Source organism: Natator depressus, chromosome 9, assembly GCF_965152275.1.
Source record: "Natator depressus isolate rNatDep1 chromosome 9, rNatDep2.hap1, whole genome shotgun sequence".
In the NCBI taxonomy this organism is placed as follows: Eukaryota; Metazoa; Chordata; order Testudines; family Cheloniidae; genus Natator; species Natator depressus.
In genome coordinates, this window is record NC_134242.1 from 86,421,081 (window position 1) to 86,444,039 (window position 22,959).

A 22,959-nucleotide genomic window follows, 5' to 3' on the forward strand; every position below is an offset into this window, starting at 1 on the left:
AAGAGCCATTTTATTGCCTATTTAAAACAACCATTTATGTTGTATATTAGAAAATCAATGTAAAAGTGTCAGTGGTATTCACTAAATATTTTATTTATTTTTCTCCAGAGGATTGTTTAGATCCTATGTGCTCTGGCCGTGGTGTCTGTGTTCAAGGGGAATGTCACTGCTCTGCAGGCTGGGGAGGAGTAAACTGTGAGACATCTCTTCCTGTATGTCAAGAGCAATGCTCAGGCCATGGGACTTTCCTTGTGGATACTGGCATCTGTAGCTGTGAGCCTAAGTGGACAGGTTCAGACTGCTCAACAGGTATAGTTAAAAAATTTTCTTTTTTAAATAAAGACTATGAAATTCTTGTGTTTTCTATTCAGTTTCTGTTAGGAAATACTATACTACAGTACATCAGTGTTAATAAAAAAACAATTAATATAATCCAATATCAGACTTTGTGGGACGTGAACATGGAAATTATTTTGGCAGCTCCTGTTTTCATGTTGTCGTGTTGCAAAGATAAATTAGTTTTTTTTTTCCTATGACAAGCATCGTGATTACATGACTGTATAACAGCTAGGGCACTATGCCTGTGACGGTCTGAATGCCTTTGCCTTCAGTTGGCGTTAAGAGTGCTCAGCACCTTTCAGGATCAGGTCTTCAATGTATGGTAATAATCCACAGCAGCAAAGGAGACCACGAAAATATCAACAGTCCTGGGATGAATGGAAGAACACTGCCTACACCCAGTAAATCATGAGCAATAGAAGCCTCTGGCAAAAATAAATTCTAAAAGAAAAATGAATTCCCATCTGCTCTGCTGGGATAAAAACTAACTTCTTCCTTAAAGGACCATCGAGGTTTAATCCCATTCAATTTGTTTAAGTGCAGAGATGATCTCACTATGTACTTTTAAAAGAACTGACTGTGCTCGGGACAAGAAACTATTTAACATTTGATTCCTGTAATAGATCATGTCGTTTCCAAGATGCATGTCTCTGTCATTTTTTTATTTTTTGCTCATAGCTTATGAGGCTCAGTCAATGATTATAGCATTAGCTGTCCTCTCTCTCTCTCTCTCTCTCTCTCTCACACCACAACACAAACTAGATCCGAATGATAGATTTTTCTGAATACTTTGCAGTACATCTAATGCTCCAAGCTTGCAAGGTTCTGAGCATCTCCAGGGAGTTGCTGTAGACCTTTCAATCCCACTGGAGCCAAGCATGCATAATTGGACCCCCTTTCTTCCTTCCAGATGCACAGATAACATTAATGACAGTTAAGTACAGGTACATATGGGAAAAGACTTCCTAGTGTTTTCTCTGTAAATGTATCACTAGCTAGAAACCTCAGTTCAGCAAAGCAATTAAGCATATGCTTAAGTCACATTGAATTCATTAGTTAAGCACACGCTTAAGTGTTCTGATGAATTGGGACTATAGTGCCCAAAATGTGGGAACATTTATAAGCAGCAATATACTGAACTGCCAGTAATTCTGAACGGTCAGTGAATGGTTGTTCTAAAGACTTTTCAGCATTCAGTCCATGCCATGGGATTAATAATACATTTCATCTCATTATGAGCCTGTCGGATATGATACTTCCGTTGATAAGAGTTCCGTCTATTGGCTTTCAATAATATGAAAACCCTAATGCTCACATTTTCATTATAAGTGTCTCATTATAGGCTGAAAATGTTCCCTAAAGTAATATACTAGTATGTCCATTAATAAAAACAGATAATAAGAGGAGGTGGTTCTGTGACTGCATGTGATTATTGTTGCCAGGAAACTGGTTCCTTGCCAATAGAGAGAGTGGGGCAGATCCTGAGTCCAGCTGAACTGCACACAGGGCAGGGAGCAAAGGTCATGTAAAGCTCACTATTGTGTTCCCTGATGCTGAGACTACTGTATGCAGGACAAGTCCCCTGTGTAAGTTTGACCAGCCTGGGTATGCTGAGTTTTCCCTCTATAAAGGTATCGCACAAAGGAGTCAGACAAAGAAAAAAACAACCCAAAACAAAACAGTTAAAAGTTCACAATTTAAAAATAATTAGTGCAAAAACTTTTAGCTCCTGCAGCTTAGAGCTGGCCATTATTTCACATTGAGAAAGTAGAGATTTGGCAAGTATTTTGAGGGGAAAATTCATTGTTGTATATATGCTGAATTTGTTTCCCATAAAATGTGCAAAAGAATTCTGGTTCGGTATGTGGGCTCACTGTAGCACCTTTGGCACAGAATCTCCAAAATAATTAATGTCTGTTGTGTCAATGGGACTTATGGCTTGGGCAACTGGGCACTTAGCAAAGGAATCTGATAGACCCTATTGAATAGTTGTAGGGAAGATACTGCAGGTTTGTATGTTGGGGATCCTGATTTTCTTGTTTGTTTCTTGCTTCCAAAACTATTTCAATGCATTTTTGCAAGCTAATCTATTTTTCTTTCTTACTTGCTTCCATTAATCAATAAGGAAAATACCTCTTTCCCTTTCTACCTTCCCCTGACTTGTCAAGAAAGAATACTTGTATGATCACCCACGTGAATCTCTCTTTATAGCTAAGCATTACTGGTCTCTCCTCTTAGATGCATCTCTCTTTATAGCCATTAAACCAGAACCTGGATTGGTGTGACAGCACAATGAACATTAAATTGAAGGGTAGACATTGGCTCACTGGTGGAGACTTTCTTCCTGGGATCAATACTTATTGTGCCTACTGAGATCAAAGCATGATTTTAGTGAGAAAGGAAAACATCAGAAGAGGAAATTAACAGGGTCAGAGTAAAAAGAGCCTTTACATGAGGCTAGTGGTTAGAAAAAATCATGAATTTCTTTAGAATGGGTGGGTTGGAAAGGGTAAACCACATACCATTCATCTACATTCAGGAAGCAATGAAAGCCTGGTAAGTCCTTACTAGCAATAAATCAGGCAGCTTCAGACATTTTCATTTTTCCTAGCATCTCTTTGTATTTCAAGTCAGAGAAGCAAGATAATCTCTATCAGTAGTGTGGAAATTATATTTGTAATTTGACTACAAGAATATGGGACCTGCAGTGAGCTGTTTTAGCAATTCCTGTGTTCCACAGCAAATATTAAACATTTGCAAAATGCTGTAAGCAATTACTTTTCAGTTGTCTTACTTTTCTTCTGAATAGAAAATTAAAACCCCTTGTTGTACCATAACTGACACCAGTAGCAAAACTAAATTGCTTCCCTAATATTGGCTCTCCCTGTCCCATCAGAAGTGGGGCTCAGCCACCTCTGTAGCACCCCCTACCAATCTCCTCTGGATCTTGCACAGGTCCATGAGTTTGGGGTCTACCAAGGGAGGGAGCACTAGGGGGACATAGTCGGCCCCTCAAGCTCTAAAGAGCTTCTTCAGAAGAGATGATACAGAACCATCCCTCTGGGAACCATGGAGGCAGCCATCAGCAAGGATGAAGGGGATCGGAGGCACAAGTGTGAAGCCCCTGAGACCTCTGCACATCCCTCAGGATCTGCCAAATTTGGAGGCAAGATCTGAGATCTACTGGAATAATTCACAGAGTAATAGATTTTAAGGCCAGGAGGGACCACTGTGATCATGTAGTCTGACCTCCTGCATAACTCAGGTCAAAGAACCTAACTTAGGCTATGTACATGCTACCAGTTACTACGGTGTAACTTACATTGCTCAGGGGTGTGAATAAGCCACCCCCTGAGCAACATAAGTTACGCCAACCTAAGCCCCCGAGTGGACAGCAGTATGTCAGTGGAAGAATTTCTCCCACCACCATAGCTACTGCTGCATGCTGGGGGGACTGGAGTAATTAGTGGATGGGAGAGCTCTCTCCCATCAGAGTGTCTGCATTAGCAGCGCTACAGCTGCGCCACTGTAAGCTCTGTAGTGTAGCCATAGCCTCAGTAATTTCTGCATCAGGCCTGTAATTTCTGTTTGTGCTTTTAGAAAGTTATCCTGTCTTGACTTAGACTACAAATGATGGATAAACTACCACATTTGTTGGTAAGTAGCTCCCATCATTAATTATTCTCCCTGTTAAAAATGTGCCCCTTATTTCTATTGTGAATTTGTCTAGGCTAAGCCTCCACCCGTTGGATTTCATTATGCTTTTTCCTGATAGATGAAAGATCTCCCTTCCCTGAGCCCTCCTCCATAGGTTTAGGTGGGAGATGATCTGGCCCTAATCATAGAATCATAGAATATCAGAGTTGGAAGGGACCTCTGGAGGCCATCTAGTCCAACCCCCTGCCCAGAGCAGGACCAGTCCCCAACTAAATCATCCCAGCCAGGGCTTTGTCAAGCCTGACCTTAAAAACTTCTAAGGAAGGGGATTCCACCACCTCCCTAGGTAACGCATTCCAGTGTTTCACCACCCTCCTAGTGAAAAAGTTTTTCCTAATATCCAACCTAAATCTCCCCCACTACATCTTGAGACCATTACTCCTTGTCCTGTCATCTGCTATCACTGAGAACAGTCTAGATCCATCCTCTTTGGATCCACCTTTCAGGTAGTTAAAAGCAGCTATCAAATCCCCCCTCATTCTTCTCTTCCATAGACTAAACAATTCCAGTTCCCTCAGCCTCTCCTCATCATGTGTTCCAGACCCCAAATCATTTTTGTTGCCCTTCGCTGGACTGTCTCCAATTTCTCCACATCCTTCTTGTAGTGTGGGGCCCCAAACTGGACACAGTTCTCCAGATGAAGCCTCACCAATGTCGAATAGAGGGGAACGATCACGTCCCTCGATCTGCTGGCAATGCCCCTACTTATACACCCCAAAATGCCATTGGCCTTCTTGGCAACAAGGGCACACTGTTGACTCATATCCAGCTTCTCGTCCACTGTCACCCCTAGGTCCTTCTCTGCAGAACTGCTGCCTAGCCATTTGGTCCCTAGTCTGTAGCGGTGCATTGGATTCTTCCGTCCTAAGTGCAGGACTCTGCACTTGTCCTTGTTGAACCTCATCAGATTTCTTTTGGCCCAAACCTCCAATTTGTCTAGGTCCCTCTGTATCCTATCCCTACCTGCCACCATATCTACCACTCCTCCCAGTTTAGTGTCATCCGCAAACTTGCTGAGGGTGCAATCCACACCATCCTCCAGATCATTAATGAAGATATTGAACAAAACCGGCCGCAGGTCCGACCCTTGGGGCACTCCGCTAGATACCGGCTGCCAATTAGACATGGAGCCATCACTACCCGTTGAGCCCGACAATCTAGCCAACTTTCTACCCACCTTGTAGTGCATCCATCCAGCCCATACTTCTTTCACTTGCTGACAAGAATACTGTGGGAGACCGTGTCAAAAGCTTTGCTAAAGTCAAGGAATAACACGTCCACTGCTTTCCCTTCATCCACAGAACCAGTTATCACATTATAGAAGGCAATTAGATTAGTCAGGCATGATACCGGCTGCCAATTAGACATGGAGCCATCACTACCCGTTGAGCCCGACAATCTAGCCAACTTTCTACCCACCTTGTAGTGCATCCATCCAGCCCATACTTCTTTCACTTGCTGACAAGAATACTGTGGGAGACCGTGTCAAAAGCTTTGCTAAAGTCAAGGAATAACACGTCCACTGCTTTCCCTTCATCCACAGAACCAGTTATCACATTATAGAAGGCAATTAGATTAGTCAGGCATGACTTTCCCTTGGTGAATCCATGCTGACTGTTCCTGATCACTTTCCTCTCGTCTAAGTGCTTCAGAATTGATTCCTTGAGGACATGCTCCGTGATTTTCCCGGGACTGATGGGAGGCTGACTGGCCTGTAGTTCCCAGGATCCTCCTTCTTCCCTTTTTTAAAGATTGGCACTACATTAGCCTTTTTCCAGTCTTCCGGGACTTCCCCCGATCACCATGAGTTTTCAAAGATAATGGCCAATGGCTCTGCAATCACATCCGCCAGTTCCTTTAGCACTCTCGGATGCAACGTATCCGGCTCCATGGACTTGTGCACATCCAGCTTTTCTAAATAGTCCCGAACCACTTCTTTCCTCACAGAGGGCTGGCCATCTCCTCCCCGTGCTGTGCTGCCCAGTGCAGTAGTCTGGGAGCTGACCTTGTTCGTGAAGACAGAGGCAAAAAAAGCATTGAGTACATTAGCTTTTTCCACATCCTCTGTCACTAGGTTGCCTCCCTCATTCAGTAAGGGGCCCACACTTTCTTTGGCTTTCTTCTTGTTGCCAACATACCTGAAGAAACCCTTCTTGTTACTCTTAACATCTCTTGCTAGCTGCAACTCCAGGTGTGATTTAGCCTTCCTGATTTCATTCCTACATGCCCGAGCAATATTTTTATACTCATCCCTGGTCATTTGTCCAATCTTCCACTTCTTGTAAGCCTCTTTTTTGTGTTTAAGATCAGCAAGGATTTCACTGTTAAGCCAAGCTGGTCGCCTGCCATATTTACTGTTCTTTCTACACATCGGGATGGTTTGTCCCTGTAACCACAATAAGGATTCTTTAAAATACAGCCAGCTCTCCTGGACTCCTTTCCCCCTCATGTTATTCTCCCAGGGGATCCTGCCCATCAGTTCCCGGAGGGAGTCAAAGTCTGCTTTTCTGAAGTCCAGGGTCCGTATTCTGCTGCTTTCCTTTCTTCCTTGTGTCAGGATCCTGAAATCGACCATCTCATGGTCACTGCCTCCCAGGTTCCCATCCACTTTTGCTTCCCCTACTAATTCTTCCCGGTTTGTGAGCAGCAGGTCAAGAAGAGCTCCGCCCCTAGTTGATTCCTCCAGCACTTTCACCAGGAAATTGTCCCCTACATTTTCCAAAAACTTCCTGGATTGTCTGTGCACCGCTGTATTGCTCTCCCAGCAGATATCAGGATGATTGAAGTCGCCCATGAGAACCAGGGCGTGCGATCTAGTAGCTTCTGCGAATTGCCGGAAGAAAGCCTCGTCCATCTCATTCCCCTGGTCCGATGGTCTACAGCAGACTCCCACCATGACATCACCTTTGTTGCTCACGTTTCTAAACTTAATCCAGAGACTCTCAGGTTTTTCTGCAGTTTCATACTTGAGCTCTGAGCAGTCATACTGCTCCCTTACATATAGTGCAACTCCCCCACCTTTTCTGGCCTCCCTGTCCTTCCTGAACAGTTTATACCCATCCATGACAGTACTCCAGTCATGTGAGTTATCCCACCAAGTCTCTGTTATTCCAATCACATCATAATTCCCTGACTTTGCCAGGACCTCCAGTTCTCCCTGCTTGTTTCCCAGGCTTTGTGCATTTGTATATAGGCACTTGAGATAACCCGCTGATCGCCCCTCATTCTCAGTATGAGGCAGGAGCCCTCCCCTCTCACACGCTCCTGTTCGTGCTTCCTCCCGGTATCCCGCTTCTCCACCTACCTCAGGGCTTTGGTCTCCTTCCCCCGGTGAACCTAGTTTAAAGCCCTCCTCACTAGGTTAGCCAGCCTGCTTGCGAAGATGCTCTTCCCTCTCTTCGTTAGGTGGAGCCCGTCTCTGCCTAGTACTCCTCCTTCTTGGAACACCATCCCATGGTCAAAGAATCCAAAGCCTTCTCTCCGACACCACCTGCGTAGCCATGCATTGACTTCCACGATCCGATGATCCCTACCCCGGCCTTTTCCTTTCACGGGGAGGATGGACGAGAACACCACTTGCGCCTCATACTCCTTTATCCTCCTTCCCAGAGCCACGTAGTCTGCAGTGATCCGCTCAAGGTCATTCTTGGCAGTGTCATTGGTGCCCACGTGGAAAAGCAGGAAGGGGTAGCGGTCCGAGGGCTTGATGAGTCTTGGCAGATTCTCCGTCGCATCACGAATCTTAGCCCCTGGCAAGCAGCAGACTTCTCTGTTTTCCCGGTCAGGGTGGCAGATAGATGACTCAGTCCCCCTGAGGAGAGAGTCCCCGACCACCACCACCCGCCTCCTTCTCTTGGGAGTGGTGGTCGTGGAACCCCCAACCTTAGGACAGTGCATCTCATGCCTTTCAACTGGCAGAGTCTCCTTCTGCTCCCTTCCCCCAGACGTATCATCTGGGCCACTCCCCGCATTGGTACCTGTGGAGAGAACATGAAAATGGTTACTTACCTGCATCTGCATTGCTGGTACATGGACGTTCCCCCTTCTTCTTCTGGAGGTCACATGTTGCCAAATTTCTTCACCATCCTCCTGTCCCCGCTCCGCAGCCTGCTCTGAATCTTCAGAACCTTGTGCCCATAGAAGCATATCCTGACGTCTGTCCAGGAAGTCTTCAGATTCTCTTATGCAACACAGGGTCGATACCTGTTGCTCCAGACCTTGAACCTTCTCTTCCAATATGGAGACCAGCTTGCACTTTGTACACACAAAGTCGCTTCTGTCCTGTGGAAGAAAGACAAACATGGCACATCCAGTGCAGGTCACAACAGCTGAACACTCCCCATCCATATTACCTTCCTACTACGAGCTTCCTCAGGAGATGCAGTAATTACTCAGAGAAGCCGTCAGGGTGCAAGTCTCAGTGGGCTCACCCCAGGCGAACTCCCAGGCAAACTCCTGCTGTTTGCTGCTCTGCTGTTCCCCGCTGCTCAGCTGGTTCCCCGCCGCTCAGCTGGTTCGCGGAGCACCGGCTTTTTAAACAGCTTTTTTTAAACCTGTATGCTAGCATTTGAAAGCTTTCCAATTATTTTCCAAATCAAGGATATATATTTATATAGAACCAGTGGTATGTGTTAGGATGGAAAGTGCTTTCAATCACAGTACTGAAAGTCATACTTTACCGCTAACGGTACATTTACTTATCTCTAGCTGGAATGCCGTAAAGGCAGAATCCATCTTTACTAAAAGTTTGAGTGTGGTAATACTTTAAAAGTTTCTGCTGGTTTGAGAGAGAGTGGAGAGTACCACTTGAGCCAGTAGTTTCTCTCAAAATGGAAGAAACTTGTTAAGTGCTGCCAGTGGAATTTTATAAAAACAAAACCATCAAACCAAATATACTCCCACACGTACTCAAACTCCACCCCCACCCTGCAGAACTGGGATATATTTTTGGTAGACCTTTTTCCATCATCGCTGAAAATAACTGTAAAAAGTTGTTCTTTCTCTAATCAACCTGATTCTCCTGATTGATTTATATAGCAATGCCATAAACCAGTGTTTACAGGAACAGAATCCCTTCCAGTTATTCTTGTTTGGCCAGACCTTTTGAAAGCATAACTACCGTAAAAGTGCTATGGTTATATATAGCTATTACTTCATCCAAAAAACTACTCTGAGAGGACTGAAATTGTAAGCTTCGCATTCAAAAGTCAAGAAAAGACAAAATAAAGATTGCACGTACGACCTTAACCTCTGTCACCTTCGGGGTGTTCTTTACAACATAGTCTTTGTTATTTCTCACTTAATTTTGTTCTACATTTGTTTGGTCCAGTCATGTAGATAGTTACTCTGAGGTGTATGATTGCTCCCTGGTGGCAGTCACACTGAAGACAGTGTCCTTTTGTCTTCAGCAGGACAATGCTCAGGAGTAAGGTGACTCCTGGAAGTAAATGTTTGCTGAAATAAGCCAATGGATATAACCAACACTGAACTCTGGCATGACTGAATGAATAGAGTGAGAAGAGGAGGCTGGTAATAAAGAGGGAAATGTATATTTATACAGTAATGATGGGAGAGCAAATGCATAGAAGTACATAAGAGTTGAATGAGTATTTGGTCAATTATATTTTTTTAAAGTTTACTGGGGTGAGGATTTGTTTCTACTAGCTGGGGTAAGGGATCTTCAAATCAAAGGGGATGGGGCCATTGCCCTAGGCCTCTTTACCAGATCTTGGTGCAGAGTTCATTGCTTCTGAACTCCGCTTGGGGAGGCATTCTATACAAGATCTCCCAGAGCTCTCCTTGAGGCATTGTGATTCCATCCTGATACCTCTTTGGGCAAGTGGCTAAATGTCTCTAATTCAACTGCTAATTTTCAAAAAGCTTTTTCTGAACTTCCTCCTTTGCTTCTTTGTCCCACATTCCCTATGAGGGACTCTACTTTCCATAACATTAAAGGATTGGGAAGTTTCAGAGTAACACTGGGTTAAAATGAGCAACTGTAGAAATGGTAGAGAAACTTGCATTTGTTTTGGTTCAGTACACTGGGGTGAGCTTTTTAATGGTACATGCTATATACAATGATTCTGTATTACAGTGCAGGTGCTTAAAGCTAATTTGAGATCAAACAGTGCAGTGGTATGTGTTTCCAAGCTCATTTTACTGTCTGGGGAGCATTGAGTTAGTCCATGAAAAAATGGGGTGTTTTTACATTTTACTCATATAAAATTGTTATGTTGAACCTTTGCTCACTGTGGGTCCAGAAAATCCTGATACATACCGGGGCAATATATGTACCAGAAGGATGTATTCATCTAAATGGAATACGTTCTTGACATGGCGGCCCAACATCGTCTGCTCCCAACCCAGGTCTCAGTCATGAAAATCCTTGACTACTTAATTGCACTTAATACAGGCCAGCCTGTCATTCAGCTCTGTTAAAGTCCAGCTTATGGTGATCTCAGCTTGTCATCTGCCTTTACAGTTGTGCTTGGTCTTTTCTCAGCCCACATTATCGAATTTCTCACAGTATTATTACCATCTTACCCACCTGTCAGAGAATCTGCTCCTGCATGGGACCTTAATTTAGTCCTCCAGAGGTTTACACAGCATCTGTTCAAACCTCTTTCAGCATGCTCCCTGCATTTTCTCACTGTATAGATAGTCTTACTAGTGACTGTCACTTAAGCCAGGAAGGTGAGTGATCATCTGTATTAATGGCTGAACCCCTGTGTGACATTTCATAGGGACAAGTTGGTGCAATAACCTCACTCAAAGTTCATTGCTAAAGTGTCTCAGATTTTCATTTAAACTGGTTGGTCAATCTGCCTGTCTACTTTCTGGAGCCACACTTAGCACTAGCATGTAGCCAGGATTTTTCTTTATTATACTGGAATGGCTAAACCATTCAGACTATTGCCACACCTATTTCTAGCAATAGCCTGGTGTTTTAAAGGTCAAGCCATCTCTTCACAAAGAATATTCAAATGGATAACAAAATGTATCTCACTATGTTAACAGCTGGCTGGCATATCCTTCCCACTGAACATCCGTACCCACCCACCGCAGCACAAGCAACTTCCAAAATCTGCTTTAGGAAAGTGCCAGTATCAGAAATCAGTAAGGTGTCAACATGGTGTAACCAAGTGATCTTTGTCAAACACTATGTGTTGGAGTTAGCTGCTATGTCAGATGCCAAGTGTGAGAGAGCAGTACTTCAATCACTGTTTGACTGATGCAGTTGAAACTCCTCATTCCCATCATCCCAAGACAATACTCCTTGCTAGTCGCCTACAGTTGGACCCACACTGACACATACTCAAAGAAGAAAGAATGATTACTTACCGCCTAGTACTGTGGTTCCTCAAGAACCACATGTTGTTAGTCAGTGTGGATTCCACAGCCTGCTCTCAATCCCCACTTTTCAAATCTTCAGCAACCAGGGGCTTTAAAGAATTGCAAGGGAAATGGGATTGGGTCATGGTCACTCCACCTTTTATGCCCTCACACAGGAGCACGAGGAAGCACAGGCGTACGTGTGGACATAGCAGACACTGTTATTTAAAAAAAAATCAGTCTTGCACACATGAGATCTATGAGCACCTACAGTGTATCTGCACTGATCACAGTATCTCGAAGAGCCACAATTATTGTAGGTTTCAGAGTAACAGCCGTGTTAGTCTGTATTCGCAAAAAGAAAAGGAGTACTTGTGGCACCTTAGAGACTAACCAATTTATCTGAGCATAAGCTTTCGTGAGCTACAGCTCACTTCATCGGATGCATACTGTGGAAACTGCAGAAGACATTATATACACAAAGACCATGAAACAATACCTCCTTCCACCCCACTCTCCTGCTGGTAATAGCTTATCTAAAGTGATCACTCTCCTTACAATGTGTATGATAATCAAGTTGGGCCATTTCCAGCACAAATCCCAGGTTTTCTCACCCTCTGCCCCTATACACAGAGACCATGAAACAATACCTCCTCCCACCCCATTCTCCTGCTGGTAATAGCTTATCTAAAGTTATCACTCTCCTTACAATGTGTATGATAATCAAGTTGGGCCATTTCCAGCACAAATCCAGGTTTTCTCACCCTCCGCCCCCCCACACACAAACTCACTCTCCTGCTGGTAATAGCCCATCCAAAATGACCACTCTCTTTACAATGTGTATGATAATCAAGTTGGGCCATTTCCAGCACAAATCCAGATTTTCTCACCCCCCCCCGCCCTCCAAAAACCACACACACAAACTCACTCTCCTGCTGGTAATAGCTTATCCAAAGTGACCACTCTCCTTACAATGTGTATGAAAATCAAGGTGGGCCATTTCCAGCACAAATCCAGGTTTTCTCACACACACCCCCGCACAAAACACACACACACACAAACTCACTCTCCTGCTGGTAATAGCTTATCCAAAGTGACCACTCTCCCTACAATGTGCATGATAATCAAGGTGGGCCATTTCCAGCACAAATCCAGGTTTTCTCACCCCCCCACCCCCATACACACACAAACTCACTCTCCTGCTGGTAATAGCTCATCCAAAGTGACCACTCTCCCTACAATGTGCATGATAATCAAGGTGGGCCATTTCCAGCACAAATCCAGGTCTTCTCACCCCCCCCCCACACACACACACAAACTCACTCTCCTGCTGGTAATAGCTCATTCAAACTGACCACTCTCCTTACAATGTGTATGATAATCAAGGTGGGCCATTTCCAGCATAAATCCAAGTTTAACCAGAACGTCTGGGGCGGGGGGGGGGGGGGTAGGAAAAAACAAGGGGAAATAGGCTACCTTGCATAATGACTTAGCCACTCCCAGTCTCTATTTAAGCCTAAATTAATAGTATCCAATTTGCAAATGAATTCCAATTCAGCAGTTTCTCGCTGGAGTCTGGATTTGAAGTTTTTTTGTTGTAAGATAGCAACCTTCATATCTGTAATTGCGTGACCAGAGAGATTGAAGTGTTCTCCGACTGGTTTATGAATGTTATAATTCTTGACATCTGATTTGTGTCCATTTATTCTTTTACGTAGAGACTCTCCAGTTTGACCAATGTACATGGCAGAGGGGCATTGCTGGCACATGATGATGGCGTATATCACATTGGTAGATGCGCAGGTGAACGAGCCTCTGATAGTGTGGCTGAGGTTATTAGGCCCTGTGATGGTGTCCCCTGAATAGATATGTGGGCACAGTTGGCAACGGGCTTTGTTGCAAGGATAGGTTCCTGGGTTAGTGGTTGTGTTGTGTGGTATGTGGTTGTTGGTGAGTATTTGCTTCAGGTTGGGGGGCTGTCTGTAGGCAAGGACTGGCCTGTCTCCCAAGATTGTAAAGAGAGTGGTCACTTTGGATGGGCTATTACCAGCAGGAGAGTGAGTTTGTGTGTGGGGGGGCGGAGGGTGAGAAAACCTGGATTTGTGCTGGAAATGGCCCAACTTGATTATCATACACATTGTAAGGAGAGTGATCACTTTAGATAAGCTATTACCAGCAGGAGAGTGGGGTGGGAGGAGGTATTGTTTCATGGTCTCTGTGTGTATATAATGTCTTCTGCAGTTTCCACAGTATGCATCCGATGAAGTGAGCTGTAGCTCACGAAAGCTTGTGCTCAAATAAATTGGTTAGTCTCTAAGGTGCCACAAGTACTCCTTTAGTTATTGTAGGGTAAGTAACTGTTCCTTTCCGCATCCTAATGACCTTATCCAATGGTCATAAAAAGAGCTAATATTTTTTCTCATCAGTCTTGTAAGCTAATTTTTTGAAAAGCAGATAATTCTTTATAATTAAAGCCCTGTAATATTACTCAGAATATAAATTTGAGTGTTTTATGTTTATAATTCTCTCCACACGATGAGTTTTTATTCCTTTGTTCTTTCATTTTTGTCCCTGGGTTTTCTCTTTGTTCATTGGTCCTTTGGCAACCTCAAGAGTGGAGACCTCTGAAGAAGTCAGAGATACAGGCTTTACCTTCCTTGTAGTCATAATTTACTTATCCATCTGATGGGTGATGATATGCACCAGAGACATCCATTTCCCATTTAATCTTCTCCTTATCCTAAGGGATGTGAACATAAAGCAGAAAAGTGATATTCTCTTTATGGTCAAACTCATTATAAACTGTTTTTTGTGAAAAACTCCTTTCCTGACAAGGGTCATTCTTGGCCCTTTCAACGGCTCAGCAGCTGTACACCATATTGAATCCTTATCCAGTTTTGGATATGTGTTAAAATCCATTGTGTTCAGCTCCCCACCATATGGCTCACCTGACCTGTGTGGCATAGAGGTGTTGAACTGCACATTTGACAAAATAATAATAATAACAGTAGTAATAATAATAAATAATTAATAATTAATAACAACTAGCTCTTATATAGCACACCTGCAGAGTAGGACACTGATTCTAGTCCTATTACTGGATTATTTTTAATGCCACCAACAAACTCCACAATAACTGACTTTTTTCTCTTTCATTATTTTAACTACAGTTTTAGGTCTGCATGTACAGAGTTTGAGCCAAAGTTCTTTGAAGTCAATGGGAATCTTTCTGTTGCGTGCTTTGGGACCAGATGCTTATACCCAGATAGAGGCAGTTCTTCACATCACTCAGCAGTGACCCTTCTGGCTGAATGAAGTAGCAGCATCAACAGTCTAGGAAGAAAAAAACCGAGGAGTACTTGTGGCACCTTAGAGACTAACAAATTTATTAACAAAGCTTATGCCCAAAAGCTTATGCTCAAATAAATTTGTTAGTCTCTAAGGTGCCACAAGTACTCCTCGGGTTTTTTGCTGATACAGACTAACATGGCTACCACTCTGAAGTCGAGGAAGAGATACTCATCTAGTTCTGTGTCTGGGGGAATGTAGATGTAACATGGGATCTTGAGACTAAGGGCCTGTAACATAGGACCTTGAGACTAGGGGATAGAAAATGAGGACATGGGAAGAAAATGGAAGATAGAATACATTTTGTGCATTCACAAATGCCCAGTTCCATATTTATTCCTCTAGATCACATTCATGAGTGAAAACAGGCCAGATACTTCAATACACCTGGTGTAATTCCACTGAATCCATTGGAGTTACTCCAGATTTACACCAATGGATATGGCCCAGTATGACTGGTAACATGATAATGACTGTTCTTTTTATGAGTGCATATGTCCCAAAGTGATTATGAGTAGATGTTATATATTTAGCATATCTATTTTGGTTCAGCTCTGCACCAGCAAAATTAGTGACAATTTCACAAAGGGTAAAAATAGATTGACACCATTTCTTCTCTATCTTTTGAAACACAGAACATCTTTAAAACTGAAGTTCTTTGAAAAAATACAAAATGTTGTAAATTGTAATGCAAAGTAGAATAATTTAAAAATAATTAGAAATACACATTTTTAAAGTAAGTGCTTCAAAGGAAAATGAGTGAAGGCATAATACAGCATATTAATAAAGCTCAAGACATCTCAAATTGATTTCAAAATTAAACAGCAAAAATTGCAACTTGAAAAAAATTACTTAGGTAAAACCATTACAGAGCAATCAAAAAACTCTTCAAATTTAGGAAATTGCAAATTATGGGTGTCAGTCATTCTGATTTGCAAGGACAAGGGTATTCACTCAAAACAACACTCAGTAGTGAAAATACCCTTGAAACATATTTCACTACATGAGGTAAACTGTCACATATTTTCTATAGCCTTTCTCTTTTGCTCTTTTTCATTTGGCATTTTTATAGTATTTTCTATTTTTAGCAAATCTAAGGATCTTTTTAATTATGTTATGATCATTGCTCGTTGCTTTGTTCTGTAGGGAAGATTGGCATTCTTAATTTTGTCTAACTGTCCTCTTTAATTTGTGGGGAGCTGGTCTATTACTGCACTGCAAATTAAAAGGATGATTGAAGTTTCCCCTGTTGTGCATGGTTTGACATTGTAGAAGAGCTCTTCTTACCCCTGTATATTTCATTGAAAAGTGCAAACTATGTGACCAGCTTGATCTGTATTTCCTGTAGAATTGTAAGAGTTTGCAAGAAGCCATCTTGTGAATGAGATTCCTTTTAAAATAATTAGTAGCAGTAAAAGAATGGAATGCTTAATTCAATCACTGGAGAATATAAAATGTGAGAAATTAGGGCAGCAAGAAACACTGTAATAAATAATAATAATAATAATAGTAATAATTAATAATCCACTAGATGCTGAAACCAGACCAGGAGGAACCAAAAAGACCGATGCAGTCATTTATTGGTAAGGAGAGGTCAGGGGTGTGAAAGAGGCAATGAAGCAAACTGTGAGATAGTTTTACATGCCAACCCATGCTTGATCCCTTGATCCCTGGTAGTACTTGAAGGAATGCCAAAAAATATTGCCTCTTCTCCTCCCTTTCCCCTCTGAATCTTAAGCTTTCCCTCTGTTCCCCCAGTCCTCTTTCAACCATAATTGAAAATATCTACCTTTCCAAAACAACTAATAATTTTGATGTGCTTGGTAGTGGCACTTTGTCTGCTTCTATAGCCCTTACCCCTAGATGGTGCTAGATCTAATATAAAAGAAATCAAGGACAATATTGAAGCATCTGACAGGATTTTGTTTGGAGATGATAAAGTCTTTTCCCTTTCTCTCACATATAGTAAACAGAGAGGCCAAGCAATGAATGTATATGGAGTCTGAGCTCTGCAGTAATAGTGATCTCTCTAGAGCAGGTGAGGCATCTGGCAGGGAACTGTGGAGAAGCTTGCATTGCCACTGACCATGCCATGATACATAAGTAGATGGAGAGAGGGCTTGGGTCTCCAGGGGTGTCACTCTGGTGCCTTTTCCCAACATTAAAATACTTCACAAAATGTAAAGAAAAACAATCTCCAAAGAGCCTAGATGGCTGAGGGAATTAGTAATGAGATACAAAACCTTTCACCTCTCAGTTCACAGGATCAATTCCAACTCAACTTTGAAGGATGAAAGTCCTTACTCTCAGACTGCTGCTGAGTATATGTGAGGTGAGATGTTAGATTCAGTTTACTATGTATTAGCCTTGGTATCTGTTTTACAGTTACTGGTAATTTCCATCCTTATTGGCAGGCCAAGCTGACAGGACCAAGAGTGAATGGCCATGGAGGCTCAATTAACTTCTTGTCACCTGGAGAATGGTCTTTCCAGATCATGGAGGAGGTCTGTTAGCAGGACAGTGCAGGAAAGCAGCATTGCCACTTCATATTATTCTGTACCTGTTCTAGTTGTGATCCTGTCCGTGGCAGGCCTGATAAGGACACTGTAATGCACAGCATAGGCTAGGTATGATAAGGGCACTGTATACTTACAGTTCAGTGTGAATTAATAGGTGGGCCTCTGAGCCCTGGCATTTGGACAGGCCTGGAGGTGGTTCACCCTCGTATCCTGAGCAGCTCAGGAAGCATTCATGGAAGCAGCTGTGAATCATGCTATGGCAGCATTATCAAGAAAATAGACTCAGGCCTAAAGTTATAACCCCCAACACTCAGAATGTCCAGTTGTCAGTTATTAAAATGTCCTGACTTGCTTTTCATCATGACCTCAACAGAGTGCAAAGTAATATCTCAGCACAAAATGACTTATTGTAACTACTCTTCCCCTGCCGCGCCCTCTCCCCCCCCCCAAGCCAGGCCCTCCAAATTCACACAGGGCCTAAGCATTTAAGCAAAAATCTATGAGTTTGGAGGGGCTTGTTCACTTAGTTTAGATCTCTGTCAGGAGCTTGCTGTTTCAGTAGTGTCCAGACAATGCAGCATTCTTTTCAATCGGGCCTTCCTAGTCATTGTCATTTTAAGCCTCATCTGACCTCGACAACAACCACACACTTTGTCCTGGTGGAAAATGTCCTTCATAAAAGCTAGTGACCAGGGGTGAAAGTAAGTTAGAGGACTTACCGGTATGCCGGAGTCCTGAGCAGGGGGCGTGGCCTCAACCAGAAGAGGTGTGGCCTCAACCGGAAGAGGCAGGGCCTTAAATCACCGGGCCCTTTAAATCTTGATTTAAAGGGCCAGGGCTCCAGCTGCGGTAGTGGCAGCTGGGAGCCCAGGGCCCTTTAAATCACCCCCGAGCTACCAGCTGCAGAGGTGGCTGGGAGCCCCGGGGCTCAGGGGCGATTTAAAGGGCCCAGGGCTCCAGCTGCCGCTACTGCAGTGGAGCCCCGGGCCCTTTAAATCACTGAAGAGCCCTGGGGGCTCCTGGCTGCCACCGCTACCCCGGGGCTCTGGGCTCTGGCAGAGCTTTAAGGGGCCTGGGGCTTCGCTGTGGTAGCAGCTGCCGGAGCCCCAAGCCCTTTAAATCCCCACCTGAGCCCTTCTGCCCAAGCCCTGGGGTAGCAGTGACCGGGCTCCATTGGAGATTTAAAGGACCCTGGGGCTCCAGCTGCCGCTACCGCCCCGGCCCTTTAAATGCCCGCCGGAGCCCCACCGCTGCTACCCCAGGGCTCGGGCAGCAGGGCTCTGGCGGGAATTTAAAGTGCCGGGGCAGTAGCAGTGGCTGGAGCTCCGGGGCTCTTTAAATCCCCGCCAGAGCCCCCTCACCCCTACCCCAGAGCTCGGGCAGCAGGGCTCAGGCGGGGATTAAAAGGCTTGGGGCTCCAGCCGCAGCTAGCGCCCCGGCCCTTTAAATCCCCTCTGAAGCCCCGCCACCACTACCCCAGGGCTTCGGCAGCGGGGCTCAGGCGGGGAGTTAAAGGGCCCCGGGAGGGTAGTGGGGGCTGGAGATCTGGGGCCCTTTAAATCCCCGCCAGAGCCCCGCCACTGCCGCTACCCCAGGGCTTGGGCAGCAGGGCTCAGGCTGGGATTCAAAGGGCCCTGGGGGGGTAGCAGCAGCTGCAGCTCCAGGGCCCTTTAAATTCCCGCCAGAGCCCCCCTACCCCTACCCCAGGGCTCGGGCAGCAGGGCTCATGCGGGGATTTAAAGGGCCCCGGGGCAGTAGCAGCGGCTGGAGCTCCGGGGCCCTTTAAATCCCCCCAGAGCCCCACCGCCGCTACCCCAGGGCTTTAAATTGCCCTCTCGGAAAGCCGGTCCGGTACGGCGCACTGGCTTACTTTCACCTCTGCTAGTGACACAAAATGGTGTCCCTTGCATTCAAAGGGTTTTTTCTCCTAGTCAGAATCCAATAAAGGGAATTTTTGTTTTATGACAAAAAGCATTAAAATTTGTTAGGCTAAGGAAGTACAAGCACATTTTATTGAAACGTTTACTTTACAATTCAGTGCAAGTTGATTGTTTATAAGAGGCAAGTTTATAGTTCAATCAGCATGCTTAAATTTTGTATTTCCTTTGGAAATTAGTTTCTAAACCATGCTGTGCACTTGAAGGCATAAAGTCCCTTTTATGCTATGTTTTAATTTTCCTTAACACATTGTGGTATCAAAGTTATGATATTCTCCTTTAGGATCTGCTGACTAAAATTGTGTTGCACAAATCCCTCTAGAATAGTACTTTAAAAAATATTTTATTGTAGTGGCATGATAAATTTAAAAAGCTATCATGATAATATAGGCTACCCGGGGAAATATTCCACAAAGGTTAATTTTTCGCTGAAAATAGAAAACTACTGTCTATCAGAAGGTTAAATGATGAAAGCTTCATACACGTTTCTCCTGCATATTGCTTTATCTGGCTTGTTGATTACTTAGATAATCCCAGGGGTGACAATACAAACAGTCGAATTCCTGGGTCTAGTCCACAATAAAGATTTTTGCTTTAAAATGTAGACCTAGTAATTCTTTTAAAAATGCAAAACAAAATAAGTGAAATATTACAGTAATTGAAAATACATTTTACTGGAGATGGAGCAAAGACTCCATGTACCTTATCCCATTGTGCAACATACATTCATGCAGTCCAGAGGTGGGCAAACTAAGGCCCGCGGGCCACATCCGGCCCACGGGACCATCCTGCCCGGCCCTTGAGCTCCTGGCTGGGGAGGCTAGTCCCCTGCCCCTCCCCTGCTGTCCTCCCTCCCTCATAGCTATGCCACCACGCAGGCACGGGGCTGCGAGTTCCTGCCGCTCTGAGCAGCATGGTAAGGGGGCGGGGGCGGCAGTGGCGCACATGCGCAGCGGTGAAAAGATTAGGTAGAGGGTCCCAGGGGGCAGTCAGGGGACAGGGAGCGGTTGGATGGGACAGAGGTTCTGGGGCGGTGAGGGGGCAGGGAACGGGAGTGGGATGGATAGGGGGCGGGGCAGTCAGGGAGCAGGGGGGGTTGGATTGGGTATGGGCTCCCCGGGGCGGGCGGTTTGGGGCGGGGGGTCCTGGGAGGGGGTGGTCAGGGGACAAGGAGCAGGGGGGTGTTGGATGGGTCGAGGGTTCTGAGGGGGGCAGTCAGGGGGTGGAAAGTGGGAGGGGGCAGATAGGGGGTGCGGGCGGGCGCCAGGCTGTTTGGGGGGCAAAGCCTTCCCTACCCGGTCCTCCATACAGTTGCGCAACCCCGATGTGGTCCTCGGTCCAAAAAGTTTGCCCATCCCTGTCCTAGTCCCATGGCTTTGGAAGTCTTGGCTATTTAAATGAACAGATCATCATGGTATAAAGCAGAAGTTCCCACACTGTGATCCAAGGACTGCATTCTGATGGTCTGCAGAAAGCTGTTAGTCCACACAGTGCTTGGCTCATCCTTGTTTCCAGCTATTTCTACAGGAACTCAGCCTCTTGATTGCAGCAGCTACTGCTGAGGGGAGAGACAAGCTGCCTTTAGGTATCATGTGGTTGGTCAGCATGTCCAGGAGAGAAAGAAATTCAACAAAACAATGCCTGCAGAGAAGAGTATCAGGAAGCAGGGGGGCTGAGAAGAATGGAGTGGGTGGCAGAGAAGCACATGCAAGGGAGAAGGGAGACAGAGGAACTAAACGGAACACACGGTTTCAAAATCTGCAAACTACATATCTTACAGACAACAGTTAAATACTTTCCTAAAGTTATTTGTTCCATGTAAACAATTGTTCTAGCAGCTAAAGGAATGTGTGATTGCAAAAGGGATGGTGACATGCGGTTCTTGCTATGAGAAGTACAAAATCTATGAAGCATGTGCTGTGAATGGGTGGTGTTATCAGAAGAATGGTGCAGTGTTGTGTTCTCGAAGAGAAGGGTGCAAGTTTTTTAATCAGGTGGGAGACTGATGGAGCGTTGTACCCAGTCATAAGCTTTGGCTGTTTCAGGAGTGTGTTCACATATACTTTATGTCTTTGCTGAGATACAAATAATACATTTCAGGAGATCATAGGGTTGCTAGCTTGTTAAAGCAAAGTGTAGTTCTTCCCTGAAAAATGACTTTAACGTAGCAATGTGGATACCCTGGACATTGTCCCTTTGTTTCCGTATTAAATTAGCTCCGTTTTCAAGTAAAACAAGAGACTTTTTTTTTTTAAACTGCCAGCCCAGATTCCTCAACTTAGGCTCTGAAAGTCACACTGGGTATGTCTACACTGCACACTAAGCCCAGGTCTGTGGGACCCAGGCTTGTGGACTCTGTTTCCAAGCCTGTGCTTGAGTGTCCACTCTACATTGTAAACCTGGGTTTACAATTCCTGAACCCATCTCACAGTTTGTTAATACGTCTGTGCGGCACTACACAGACCTTCTGGCATGAATCTGCAGCATCAGTTGCATCCTTGCTGCAAAATGACAGGGCTTTCACCTGAGTCATGGCAAGATTTGGGCTCTGACAAACCCCGCACCAGAATCCTAGAGCCCATGTCCTGAGTACTTATTTGTTGGGTTTTTCTTGAGCCAGAGTCCAGGCTTAGAGTGCAGTGTAGATATACCCACTGTGTCCTTTACTTCTCAGCATCGTCTCCCATCCAAACTTAGCCATCAGTTGCACATATGCAGGTCTGGGGCTGCCTTTGGGTTTGCACAGTTGCATTTGAATTTAAGTTACTAAATAATTATCTCGATTATGTATGATAAGGAATAGTGCCCTCCCTCTCAGCAATGTTGGCTTTGCAGGGGTAGCAGAAGTAAACAGCAGTAGAAATGTATTTTTGTTTCTACAGTCAGATAAATCTCTGAAGGTTGCACACAGTGAGCACATGCACTGGGTCAGTTAAATGTTTACATAGTCATTTTTCTTAGTAAGCCATATTCTAAGGTGAATTGAGTGAATTGCAGTTGTTATCTACTATGTATAAACAGCACTTTAAAATCGTGTTTCTTCTTAATTTAATATTAAGGATAGAACTGATTAAATAATTAATTGGGAGTCATGTAGTCTCTGAATTTAGCCTTTTTCAATAATAATAATAATAATTGTCCTATTCTCAAATTATCCATGAACCATTTTGTGCTTAACTGCGGAAAATTCCTGATCCAGTCACACAGGCTTCTGTTCCCAGAAATGGCAGTTCTCAGGCTTTAAAGAAGCAGTTAAGCCCATCTCTGTCAGCTTTACCAAACTTACCTAATGAATGAGCTCTTTGCCTATTTTATTTTTTTCTAATGGTCAACTTCCAAGGCCTCCTTGGACATATTTCTCACTAACTTTACTATCTATAATGTCTTTCACTGATTTCCATTTGCATTTCATGATACATCACTGACTCAGTGGTTTCACTTCTTTCCCCAACTCTCATGTCTACCTGGCTTCTGGCTTCAATCTTGCATCTGTGGGCCTCACGCCTGAGGAATCCTGTATTACATTTTCCTTCTACCAGTGAATTCCTCCATGCAGCCTTGTCTTTGTGTTTCTGTAACAGTTCTTCTATCCCACTCATTACTGGCTCAAAATTCACTTTTTTGCACTGCTCCCTCCCTAGTACTCTGATTGAACGAGCCATACATAGAAAATAATATGCACTGAAAGAAATTCCCTCCTGTTGTTCCCAGATTATTGGGAAGCAGTTTACAGAGCTTGTTAGCCAGAGCATGAATCTCTAGTGACC

The 22,959-nt window shown here is 44.3% G+C and overlaps 1 protein-coding gene across 9 annotated transcripts in view; it reads left to right on the forward strand.

Annotated features, from left to right (window-relative positions):
• TENM1 (teneurin transmembrane protein 1) overlaps nt 1–22,959 on the forward strand; it is a 1,396,333-nt gene that overhangs the window by 1,219,391 nt on the left and 153,983 nt on the right. For all 9 annotated transcript variants that reach the window (XM_074962522.1, XM_074962525.1, XM_074962521.1 and 6 more), the window contains one exon: nt 109–309. In XM_074962522.1, coding sequence (XP_074818623.1) covers nt 109–309 — 201 coding nt within the window. The remainder of the gene's footprint in view (nt 1–108; nt 310–22,959) is intronic.